This window comes from Lepisma saccharinum, chromosome 17, assembly GCF_977018435.1.
Source record: "Lepisma saccharinum chromosome 17, izLepSacc3.1, whole genome shotgun sequence".
In the NCBI taxonomy this organism is placed as follows: domain Eukaryota; kingdom Metazoa; phylum Arthropoda; class Insecta; order Zygentoma; family Lepismatidae; genus Lepisma; species Lepisma saccharinum.
Genome location: NC_139245.1, coordinates 13,229,520 through 13,242,134, shown reverse-complemented (window position 1 = coordinate 13,242,134; position 12,615 = coordinate 13,229,520). Strand labels below are relative to the sequence as shown.

General features: G+C 37.8%; 1 protein-coding gene across 2 annotated transcripts in view; it reads right to left on the bottom strand.

The window, feature by feature from the left end:
• Positions 1–524: 524 nt before the first annotated feature.
• Positions 525–12,615, bottom strand: part of RanBPM (Ran-binding protein M) — a 105,978-nt gene continuing 93,887 nt past the window's right edge. For both annotated transcript variants that reach the window (XM_083138941.1, XM_083138942.1), the window contains exons 9-10: positions 9,202–9,313; positions 525–1,724 (exon numbers count right to left, since the gene is read on the bottom strand). In XM_083138941.1, coding sequence (XP_082995067.1) covers positions 1,591–1,724; positions 9,202–9,313 — 246 coding nt within the window. In that variant the 3' untranslated portion in view covers positions 525–1,590. The remainder of the gene's footprint in view (positions 1,725–9,201; positions 9,314–12,615) is intronic.

Genomic DNA, 12,615 nt, shown 5'->3' with positions numbered 1-12,615 from the left:
GATGATTTTCCCTGAGTTTTTTTTTTAAATTCCCCGAGATTTTCAGGTTCTCCAGGTGTGTGGGAACCTATTATCCCATCACCTTCAGTATGGAATCCTATTATCCCATCACCTTCAGTATGGCAGACCAACACATGAGAAGGGATGCACTGGAGACAAGCACCATGGCATTTACCTGGATGAAAGTTCTTGTAATTAATGATCGTTTGTGATGTAGCATGGTTACTGAAAAAGATCCAAGCAACAGGGTGTTATATAATTATTTTACTTACCAGCATTAAACCTTTCGTCACACAGTCTGACATACTTCCAGAGATATAACAACCACAATTTTAAATTACTTTTATCAATTTTAAAAATTTGTCCAACAAGAATTTCCTTAATCAAAATGTTGCAACTCTACATCACAGAAATTCTGAATTGCAGTGATATTTTTATATATTTTTGAGCCAATTAATTAAATTCTACCATTACACACACTCCTCATATGCTCAGGAGGCTAAACATGTAAATAAAACACTAAGTGAGCTAAAATGCTTAATTTATTTGTTGTATCAAACATTTAGCAGCCTCTTAGTACTGAAATTAATACAAAGAAACCAACATAAAGTAAATCTATTTTTCTCATAAACAAATTGTAGTACAAAACAGTTTCTTAGTGATAAAATTAATACCAAAAAAAATATTCATTACCCAGTTACTGTCAACATAAAGCAACCATGCTATCGCCTTCATTTCATCTTGTACACTTAAATATGCGATAAAATGCCAGGTATGAATACCATGTTTCCTTTTCTTTATACACTCTGCCAGTATTTTAGTATCTATTTAGATGTCAAAAAGACATTGGCGGTTCCATCTTTTTATTTATAAGAAGTATCTAATACACTTTTCTAAACTCCTCACTCAGATCCACACAAGGTGAAATCATTTTGGGGGTCCATACTGGACGTATTATATTCACCACAGCAAAACCATTTTTTTAAAAAGGGGGATAGATACCCTTATGTGCCTTAGCAATTACGAAGTTAGACACAATTTGAAAGAAGTGATATCACTACTATGCTATACAACAATGCCTGCGACCAAGATCATCTCTCAAAACACATGCATTTATGGGCAAGAAAAAAAAATCTGTACAAGAGCCCACAAAACAACAGGGCATGATATTATATAAGAGCATTACTTCATCTGAACATTTTTTTTTGTTCTGTACATTAAAAATAACATTATCAGCTTCCTTGTTAGTTCATTGTTAATGGCCACTTCATATTGTTGTTTAGGCACTGTATGACAAGGAACCAATTTCTTCCAAAGAACAGCTTTCTTTCCCCATCATGATCTTGCTTTACAGAAGCCCCATTTATAAATACTAAAAATTTGGTGGCCGACGCTTGGACAAAAACATTGGGGGACAAGTTCAAACCCTCACTAGCAGAATTATAAGGGGAGTTGAAGGAAACGGGGAGCAAAATTGGGGGGGGGGGGATAAGAGGTCAAAGATCACTCTCTTCAGCACTCACTGGATGTAGTTTGGAGATTGTTTCTTAGCCAATAAATTTATTAACTCACTAGCTATGTCTTTGAAAGTCAGTTCTGAATGAGATCGTCAACGTTGGCGAAGGCGCAAGAACCGAGTCCTGATCGAGACATAAGACGAACTAACTCACGAGCATGAGCCAAAGCTACTTCCAAAGGTGGTCGTCTCGGCAGATTGCTGGATTCTGAAGAATTGTGAAAGAATTATACATTATTTTTTAATTTTAACTATCTTATTCATTATACCTAATAATTTACTTACTCTAAGCATCAAGAAAAATGTTCCATTTAAAATAGTATCTTGTAACATGTAAGTACAGTGTGTTCGTTTTGTCTCTGGGCCGAGATAGCACGTGAACAACTTTCAACAATTCTTATAACAAAGTTTAGTATTTGTTATGCAATATAAATATAATTGTCTACATGCTAAAGATATGTGTGTTACGGAACGAAAATGCCGGCATCTGCACCATGTCACATGCTATCTCGCCCAGAAGCAAAATGAATGCACTTTATCACTTCGCTGGCAGTGAACAATGTATTTAAGAAAAACTCTAAATGCCATCTTCCACATTATTCTAGTAAAAATATTAACCAAAATTGGCAAATATAAACATGCTCAAGTTACTGATCACATTAAAATTAATATTTGGCTTATCAAGCATATGTATAACATAGAGAAATAATTGTATTTGATATAACTGCAATAGTCAAATGAAAGGCATTCGACCTTATGTTTACGGGTAGATCCAGGCATGCATAAGTTCCAAATACTACATACTCTATGTGATCAAAAGTATCCGGACACACCGCGAAACTTGTGTTTATCATAGAGGGCGACACAGTACTGCCATCTAACGCGTGGAACACATAGGCAGCGAACTCAGTAGTCTGCAGACAGTGTGAGACAGCAGTATGGAATGGTCTGAGGAACTCGCAGACTTTCAATGTGGTCAGTTGGTTGGGTGCCACTTGAGTAGGAAGTGTGTGTGTGAGATTTCCACCCTCCTAAACATCCCTCTGTCCACTGTTTCCAATGTTCTAGTGAAGGGATGTGTACAACCCAAAAGCGTGCAGGCCAACCTCCCATGTTGACCTCCAGAGACCATAGAGTGTTGAAGAGGGTTGTACAGCATTATCGTCAATCATCCATCGCCACCATCACACAGTAATTCCGAACTGCATCAGGATCTACTCCAAGCACTATTACTGTTTGGTACAAGGTGTGGCAACTTGGTTTCCATGGCCGAGCAGCTGCCCATAAGTCAAACACCGCATCGTGTGGTGCAAGGAGCGTCGAAACTGGACCATAGAACAGTGGAAAACCGTTGTGTGGAGTGATGAAATGGGAAATTTCTATCCTTACTACAAGACTATCTGAGTGCACGAGAGCAGCGTGTTATCCTTCCTGGCACCTCTTCCAGCTTTCTTCCTGTTTTGTCTAGTTCCCCAAGGGAGCGTCTTAGGCCCACTTTTGTTTCTTCTTTACATGGATGATCTGCCTGAGAGACTGTCCTCTCTCCCTATAAATATACTTCTGTTTGCCGATGACTGTAAACTCTTCACAGAAATCTCATCGGAACACGATGCTTTAATCTTACAGCAAGCTCTTACAGAACAACTTGTGTGGTGTCGCCAGTGGAAACTTCAATTGAATCCTAAAAAATGCTCCTGCCTCACCATTTCCCTAAGAAGGAACAAACTCGATTCTGCTTACTATCTTGAAAACAATCCCATCAAAAAAGTTACCTCTCAAAAAGATCTCCGAGTTATCATCGACGAAAAACTAAACTTTAATGAGCACATTACAAACACTACTAAAAGAACAATGCATCTTCTCGGTCTTCTGTACAGGTTCACTGAAATCCAAAATCAATCATCAATCAGCATATTTTACAAATCCCTTATCTCCCCCATTCTTGAATACTGCTCTCCTATCTGGACCATGGCTTCAAAAACAAATCTTTCCCGGATTGATTCCATTCTCAACTTTTTCCTCGCCATTGCTTGCCACAGAATACCTTCTCTGAGGCACCTTCAGAAAACAGATATTATGTCTGTCTTCAATATCCAACCACCACACACTCGTCGTGAATTAGCAGACATGAAATTCTTGCACAAAATCATGAATGGTAAAATTAAATCCGAATTTCTGCTCAACAAATTTCATCTACGCGTCCCCGCACGGCCAACCCGCAACGTCAAGCTATTTCACAATCCCACCACAAGGCTCTCCCTCCTACAGCGGTCTCTACAGGCTTCCTCACTCGTATAATAACCTGCCTCCAAATGTGGACATATTTTTGCCAGAACAAAGTTTTAGAAAATTGTTAATGATATATGTATAATTTTGATTTGTTTTCAGTGCCATCTCTATTTTGTTGTTGTTGTTATTGTTATTTTCCTGCTGTTACTGTTTCAGTGTATAATGGTCATTCAGTACTGTATCTGAAACTTTAGGTAAAATAAATAAATAAATAAATAAATAGTAGGGTGTGGGTGTGGCGAATGCCTGGTGAACGACATCTAACAGCCTGTATAGTGCCGACAGTGAAATTCGGAGGTGGCAGGGTTACAGTGTGGTCATGTTTCTCCTGGAGGGGGCTTGGCCCCCTTGTTGCTTTACATGGCAATGTCATGGCACAAGCTTACGTTGACATTTTAACAGCTTTCATGCTGCCTATCGTCGAAGACCAGTTCGGGGACGACCATTGTGTCTCAACATGACCGAGCACCCGTCCATACTACAGGGCTTGTGGGGGAGTGGTTTGACGACAACAACATCCCACTAATGGACTGACCTGCGCAGAGTCCTGATTTGTAACCCATAGAACATCTCTGGGATGTTTTGGAATGCATACTTCGTGCTAGACCACACCGATTCACATAAATACCTCTTCTCATTTTGGCACTCTGCGAGAAATGAGCTGCCATAGGAAACCTTCCGGCACCTGATTGAAAGTATGCCTGTGAGAGTGAACGCTGTCATCAAGGCTAAGGGTGGGCCAACAATGTATTGACTGCCAGTGTTCCCGATGAAGGGTTGCCCAAACATGTAGTTTCTTTTCAGGTGGGTGTCCGGATACTTCTGATCACATAGAGTATATTAGGGATAAGGTAGATAAATAAATAATGTCAGTCAATGTACCTAGTTAGCTGTTCAGTAAAACTGACAATAATTTTATCAATCTGATACAAGTGTAGATAGTTTAGAATTGAGAGCACAATTCCACCATTTTATTGCTTTCATACACACTGATTTGACATGATAAATTTCTATTATAATGCTTATTGCCATGTTGGGGATATAGTTACGAGTGATGAGTAATGTAACAGTGAATCCAGGAACATCCTAAACCTTGGTTAATGGTACAGAGTTTCATACTTTGATTGCTACATGAGCCCTAAAGTATAGCATGCATGACTAACACAAGATTTATATCACTAGAAAGGCCAAAATATGCATTAAAAATTGGCAAAATTATGCAATAACAGTTTAAAAACATGTCCTAAAAATACTGTGCACCTCGATTTCACTTTTTTTAGGAGACCAAGCTGATAAACTTTAAAATACGGGAAAATGTAAAATCGAGGAAAAATTATCAACATTTTAGTATGTATGTTGGGATCATCAATATTGAATGTATAATGCAGGAAAACTGTAAAATCCGGGAATGTAAAATCAGGCTTCATGGCCACACGTTCCTCGAGGCATGCCATTGCCAACATATCCAAGAATTAAGGGATCATATTTCCAGGTGGTAAAGGAAAGGTTTCGGTGATTTCTTTGAAAGCATGGACATACACATAGAATCCTCAAAGAGCCAAACATTTGCAACCACTCAAGATACAGGCACGCACAGATATCATGTCAACAGTTAATAAGCAAATAATGCTCCGATGCCATGACTAGCACCTGGAAATGTGAGTCCTTTCTTTCAAACATCGCTGGCTGGTAGGAGAGTGCTATCAATGCAAGCAATATACGTTACTCTTGACACAAAGAACAAAAAAGCACAATAGGCAAACTAGAAATGAATGACTGCATAAAAATTATTCCCAATATATGCAATTATGTGCACCAGGGTACATAAAAATCATGATTTTTATTTAAAAAGTAGTTTTGATGATTCATAAAACTTAAATGTATAAAATTATTTTTATGTTTTTCGACACAGTACATATACAGTAGCATGCAAATTAATCCGAACAAGATACATATTTTGTCATTTAATGCAATTGCTGCAATATACATAACTATACATGTATTTAGAAATACCCTTAGTACTTTATGTGACCTCCCTTGCGTGTAATCACATATTTTACATGTTTAGGCATGGATGACACTAAATTTGCACAAATATTTTTAATTTCTTCATCATGGTACCACATGTTAACAAGGACACAAAGCATTTTCTCCTTGGTTGAACATAAATTTTCAATTGGATTTACGTCAGGTGAGTTTCCTGGCCAGGAGAGTTCTTGTACATTGTTATTATCAAAGAACTCATTGACTTTTGGAGATGTGCGACATTTTGCTAGTCCTGTTGGAAAACACCATCAGGAAAATATTTCTTGAGATGAGGTATGACTTTTCGTCCCAGTATGTCAATATATTTATCACTGTTCATCATCCCCTTAACAGGAACTATTGGTCCAGGCCCTTCAGATGTGAAACAATCCCAGATCATTATTTTCGGGGGATGTTTTGGAGTTTGTTGCATGTGTTCTGGTGAAAGTTTTTCACACTTTCCTTTACGAACGAAAGAAACCTTGTGACCATGCACTTTAAAATGGCATTCGTCCGAAAAAAGCACTTTCTTCCAGTCACTCACGGTTCAGTCACGATGACGTTTTGCCAACGTTACATGCTTTTTACACATTTTTTTTTTTGTAAGCAACTGTTTTTTCAATGGCCTACAAGCTTTTCGTCAAGCAGTCTGCGATGCACTGTTGTAACATGGACGTCCACTCCACTTGACAATAAATCACATGTTAAATCAACAGCAGTCAGTCTGGGGTTCTGTTTGCTTTTTCTAATAAGAATTCGGTCATCCTGCAACGAAGTCTTCCGTTTGCGACCACATTTTCCCTTTCTTTGAGGCGCGATGGATCCAGTACCCAATCGACACCACATTCTGTAGCAATTTGTCTGTGTGTCATTGAAGTATGCTGTGATAACGTAACAATTTTCGACCGTTTGTGTGGCATTGTGTTCACTTGGGTAGCAGCAGAAATAAGAACCACTCACAAAAAAAACTTACCTTCAGCTTGGCCCCTAACTTCCAATACAACTGACTCTTCATCTGTCGACAATAACAAAATACTTCAACATTAGACTCCACTTCAGGTCTTCAGCAATGAACTACTGAGTAAAAATGGATCATTGTTCATAGTACAGGGCATTATCGAGAGAGAATGTGCAGTTATTTAAAAAAAAAAGTGAACTAAAGCTTAAAACTGCAACATATTTTAAGATTATTGTATACCTGGAAAAGTATGCATCTTTGCATGCTACTGTAGATATGTTTTGTTATTTTAAGTGAAAGGTGTTTTCTGATAAACCTTCCTTTCAATAGTCTATATTAAAAGAACTGCTTGTGGCAAAAGTCTGTCTTCATAGTTTCAAAGAAGTTAGGGCTTTCGTGCTGTGATGAAAGATTAGCAGTCTTATTCCCCCACGTTTGTTTATCACATATGTTGGGGAATTTTCCTATTATGCTTTATTATATTTTATTTAATCTTGATTCCACGTCCATAATTTCAGTAACTTTTCTTCAAGTAAATAAGCATTTACATACATTGTAACTTGAAATATTTTTTAGTCTATGTAGCTGAAATTTGTCGATAATTTGCAAAATATTATCAGCTGCCATGTTAGACACTACGTACAGTTTAACATGATTAGTATTTTGTACATTATTCTACACAAAATATTTGCTACTTATGCTTATGAAAACTTTGAGTTTTAAAGCAACAGAATTGTGTGTGTTTACGGCGTACATATTACATTACAATCAAATGTCCTTCACCCCATCAGTATATATTTTGTTCCCATGCTTTTCCCTTGAAAATATTAAGAGTATCTAAGAGCCAAATGAACACCATTGAATGATTACGACATTAATGTGCTTTCACCACAATTGTGATTTTCAAAATCAAACCACCTCAATATCCACTTTGAACAGAGTATTCCCAATCAAGCAAATCTATAGAAAGCAGATGAATTTTCAAGAGGTGTGGGGAGGAGGATGGAAAAATGCAAAACAATCTGTCCCCTAGTCATCACAAATTAGATTGCTGCCATAACTGTATGATGTAAAAAGCAGGTGGAAACCTCAACTTTGAAGTGCTCTTATGTAAATGGATTTCATTTAACCATGGGATTGGACTTTTGAATCAACCTGTTTCTAAGAACTGGGAATGTAAATATCAGCTTCACTGATTGATTGATTTTGTTTACTTTAATTCGCTTTTCTAATGGCCAGGCCCGGGACCTCTGGTGCCATACCATGGTGTGCTAACCACTCTGCTACGGAGGCTGACAAATATCAGCTTCATATACATTATTCAAACAATACTGTATTCATATTTAATTTCCATTTCTGTTACACTTTTACTTTTGTATTATAGTAATTAAACTATCAAAATATGATTCACATTACATAGCCTAAGTCAAACTAAATCTAACATAACTCCACATCACATTGGCATCTCATTTAAAATTTTGTAGTTATTAAAAATAGTGTATGTATGACGTAAATTTGTGAAAATAATTAAAAGACCTGTTTTTGAGAAAATGGCTACCAACATTTTAAACCTTAAATTGTTTCTTACTCTGATACAGGCATGTATTATCTATTGTAAAAGAGCTCCCTTCAAGACCTTTCCAACACTGTTTGAATCACTTCTATTACCGCGTCTCTCATTCCCATAGTATGAATACAATTTAAAGTTAACAAGATGTTGAAAAAAAAAGGTCAAAATCACACATCTTGCACACATGTAATTTCGGAAATACAAAGATATGAATCTGCAACTTTTTTCAACCTCAGGGGTCCTTTCGGTATGCCAAATTTCAAATGAATCAAAAAATGTAAGGGTGTTGATTTGACATTGAATATCCCATTGTGTATTAATAACAAGGAGGTAAATGTACAGCGTTCTCTACAACAGCACACATGACTGCATGTCAGTCCTGCATAAATTGAACAAACTTGACTATGAAACACTGCTTCACCCTTTTTACCTATAAGAGTTCTCCCCAAATGACCACCACTCTTCCGAGCATATCTGCAATTTTCTAGACAAGAAGGTTTTCAACAACCAAGCAGCAACTAAAAACACCATCGAAGGATTCATATGTTCCAGGATTCCAGAATTCTACGCCATTGAAATAAACAGATGTATTTCTTGGCAAAAATGCACCATTTTAATGGCTCTTATTTCGATTAACAGAGGTTACTCTACTTTAAAGTGAATGATTAAAAACTGCATCATTTTTGCATCAACACCAGAGCAGAAAGTGACCAAAATGGAATAGAAGCACGTAAAAATATTCTTCAGTAAATGATTTGGTAATTTTAACTCATGGATAACATCACACTTAAGAACTGTGTTGCTCTATCGAAATGTTCAACTTATTTTTTTTAAAAAAATTACCTAGTATTGCAGAATTGAGTGCTGCTCCAACAGGCTCCCGCTGCACTGGGTCCAACTGCCATCCAACAGGGCTATTCCATGGATTTGAATAAGCCAGGAGACTAAAGGCATCCTTGTAATCAAAGAATAAACACTTAAGTACATCAGTACCTGAACATCTTATGAAATTACACGATATGAAAGGTTCACTGTAAAATTAAAGCACTATAGTCTAAAGAAATGGAAGATTTGTACACTAGCACATAAATAGTTTACAATTTAATTAGTTTTAATTCTTCTTTGTAGCTGATCAGTGGTGATTCATTCATTCTTAGTTTTGGACTTTTAACCACTGTGCTAATCTTAAAAATAGCAACATTTCGGAGACTGATTCTGCCTCCATATACAAGAGGTCTTTGTGGCCAGAAGACGAGGTGGAGCCTTGGCCACCGAGAATAACCCTCCAAGGTAACCCTTTTTTCTCACTCACCATATAGACACCGACCCCAAACACATCATGTGTCCAGGTACTGAACTATGATTTAGTAAATTACACACTACCCTGAAGATGGAGGCAGAATTAGCCTCCGAAACATTGGTATTTTTAAGTCCAAAACTAAGTATAATTATTCATGATGGATGCGGTAAACGCAGTTTAAAATTACTTACATGAAATTTAGAAATTTCGTATTTCTGCATTGCAGATTTTAATTATTTTTTTACTCCATATAAACCATATACATAGGTATTTGGAGGGTTCAGTACAGTTCAGATAAAAAAATATAATTACAAAATTCCTATAATTTACAATCTAGATATTCACTAACACTATAATATTCCTTATTAACTAATAGTTTCTTTAATTTGTTTTTGAAACTTGTCATACTTTCTTTCTGCTTTTATATCATTTGGTAAATGTTTGAATATTTTAATTGCCATCTGTTGGGGTCCTTCTTGAACTAATGTTAGCCTGGTGAAGTAAGGCTTTAAGAGCTGTTTATTTTGGGTGTTATACGAGGGTCACTATTTATATTTTGAGCTTAACAATGAAAAAACAGGAATTTGGCATCGAAAACTGCTTTATTGTTTTTCGAAGTATTCTCCTTTATGGTCAATACACTTTTGCATTCGTTCGAACCATTTGTCAAAGCAGTTTTTCCAATCTTCTTGAGACACCTCCATAATATGGTTTTTGAACGCATCAACGGCGTCTTCCGCCGACGAAAATCTTTGTCCACGCAATTTATTCTTGACATTCGGGAACAAGAAGAAGTCATTGGGTGCCAAATCAGGACTGTACGGCGGATGACCCATCAATTCGATTTTTTGACTGTTCATAAAGTCGGTTGTTAGACGAGATGTGTGACAGCTGGCATTGTCTTGATGAAGAATGATCCGACGGCATTTGTTTGTTTTCCGTATTTGACCACCGAAGACCTCTGGCAAACAAATTGTTGTGTACCATTCAGAGTTGACCATTCTACGTTCCTCTAAAGGCACAGTTGCCACATGACCAGTTTTCCCAAAAAAACAGGCAACCATTTGTTTCGATGTGCTTCGAGCGCGAACAACTTTTGTTGGATTGGGTTCATCTTGAAACACCCATACAGTAAACTGCTGTTTACGTTCCGGCTCATATGCATATATCCATGATTCGTCACCTGTTACAATCTTATATACGTCTTTTGAAGCACCACGATTGTATTTATTGAGCATTTGTTTGCACCAATTGACACAAGCGTCTTTTGGAGTTTTTGTCAAATTGTGTGGGATCCAACGAGAACATACCTTTCTCACAGCTAAATGATCATGTAATATTTTATATATGCTGGTGGACACTCAGTCGGTAACGCGTCTGACTACCATGCTCAAGGTCCCGGGTTCGATCCCCGGCCGGTTCAAATCCGGGAACTTTTCTAACGGTGGAAGCGGCCCCGGCGCCTACCCAGCGTCGAATAACATGGGTACCTGGGGGAAACCCTGGGGGGTAAAGGCAGTCAGGGGCGTGATGCTGATCACATCACCCCCACTCACGACCGGATCAAGAAAGTGTGGGGCGTTACCCCCACACCCCCTATACGCCTTCATGGCGTGGTGCTATGCACAGGGGAACACTTTACCTTTTTTTTTACCTTTTGGTGGAACTAATGCCTATGGTTGCCTCAATCTCACAGTAAGTCACATGACGATCTTGCAGTATTAGGTTTTGCACAGCATCAATGTTTTCTTGAGCAACAACTGATTTTGGACGACCTTCGCGAATCTCGTCGGTGAGCGAATGGCGGCCATGATTAAATTCGTTATACCAGCGTTTCACAGTGGCAAAGGATGGGGCTTCATCGCCAAATGTGGAAGTAAGTTGATCGAGGCACTCTTGTCTTGATAATCCACGTCGGAAATCGTAAAAAATCATCGCACGAAAATGTTCACGAGTTAATTCCATTTTATTGTTGTCGCGCAATCTCCAAGGCAACATAAACAACACAAATGAAGCTATTGACAAAACATTTGAAGTACGTTATGGTCAATAATGCCAGACGATTCCGTGCAAACGTCAAATCGCGCCTAACTTCAATCAGTGTTGCCAAGGCTCAAAATATAAATAGTGACCCTCGTATGTGTGTTCCATTGAACTTCGCAGCGCAATATTTTTTCTCACATATAATGACATTTCATATATGTACAGAGAAGGGAGGGTTAATATTTTAAATTTCTTAAACAACATTTTGCACGATTCCCTAGGCTTTATTCCTGTTATAATCCTAATGGCTTGCTTTTGTTTCCTATTAATTTCAAAGATCCTCTGTCTTCATTCACTGCTTTGTTTGTTCCCGGAGGGTGGTAGTTCCCGTTCGGAGGTGCTGGCATGTGTATCCTGGTTTGTGTCGTCTTCTTCCAGTTGTCGGGTGCTGCTGCTGGGTGGTGGTTGGGGGGGGGGGGAGGGTCATGCTGGGTTGTGCAACACGGAAATACGAAATTTCTAAATTTCACAAAATAAGAATAATTAGCTTTAGTATAAAATAACCAGTTTCTTTTAAAGGAAATGAAGGGTATGCATATATTATGACAAGCAAACACAAAACTTTTTCCTTTTAATACAAATATGGCCTTCAATTAAGGATGATGGCACCTCAGGCACATACAGCTTTCTAATGTGCACCAATTTTGTTATATATGTGAGATACACCTGAAAACAACAAGAAATACAAGAAACCAACAATCATGGTTGGAAGCAATTGTAAAAAATTTTAAAAAAGCAAACTTAGAGCAAATGATGCATCTTCACAGAAAGGCATATTTGAATGCTCTAATAAAGAATATGGTGTTCCCTGACTGCATATATAGAGCTGTTCCTGAGAAATAGCATCCCACTCCTGCAACAATGGTGTATATGCAGCCCTGGAGGGAGAGGAGAGGGGGGATACCATCCTGCGT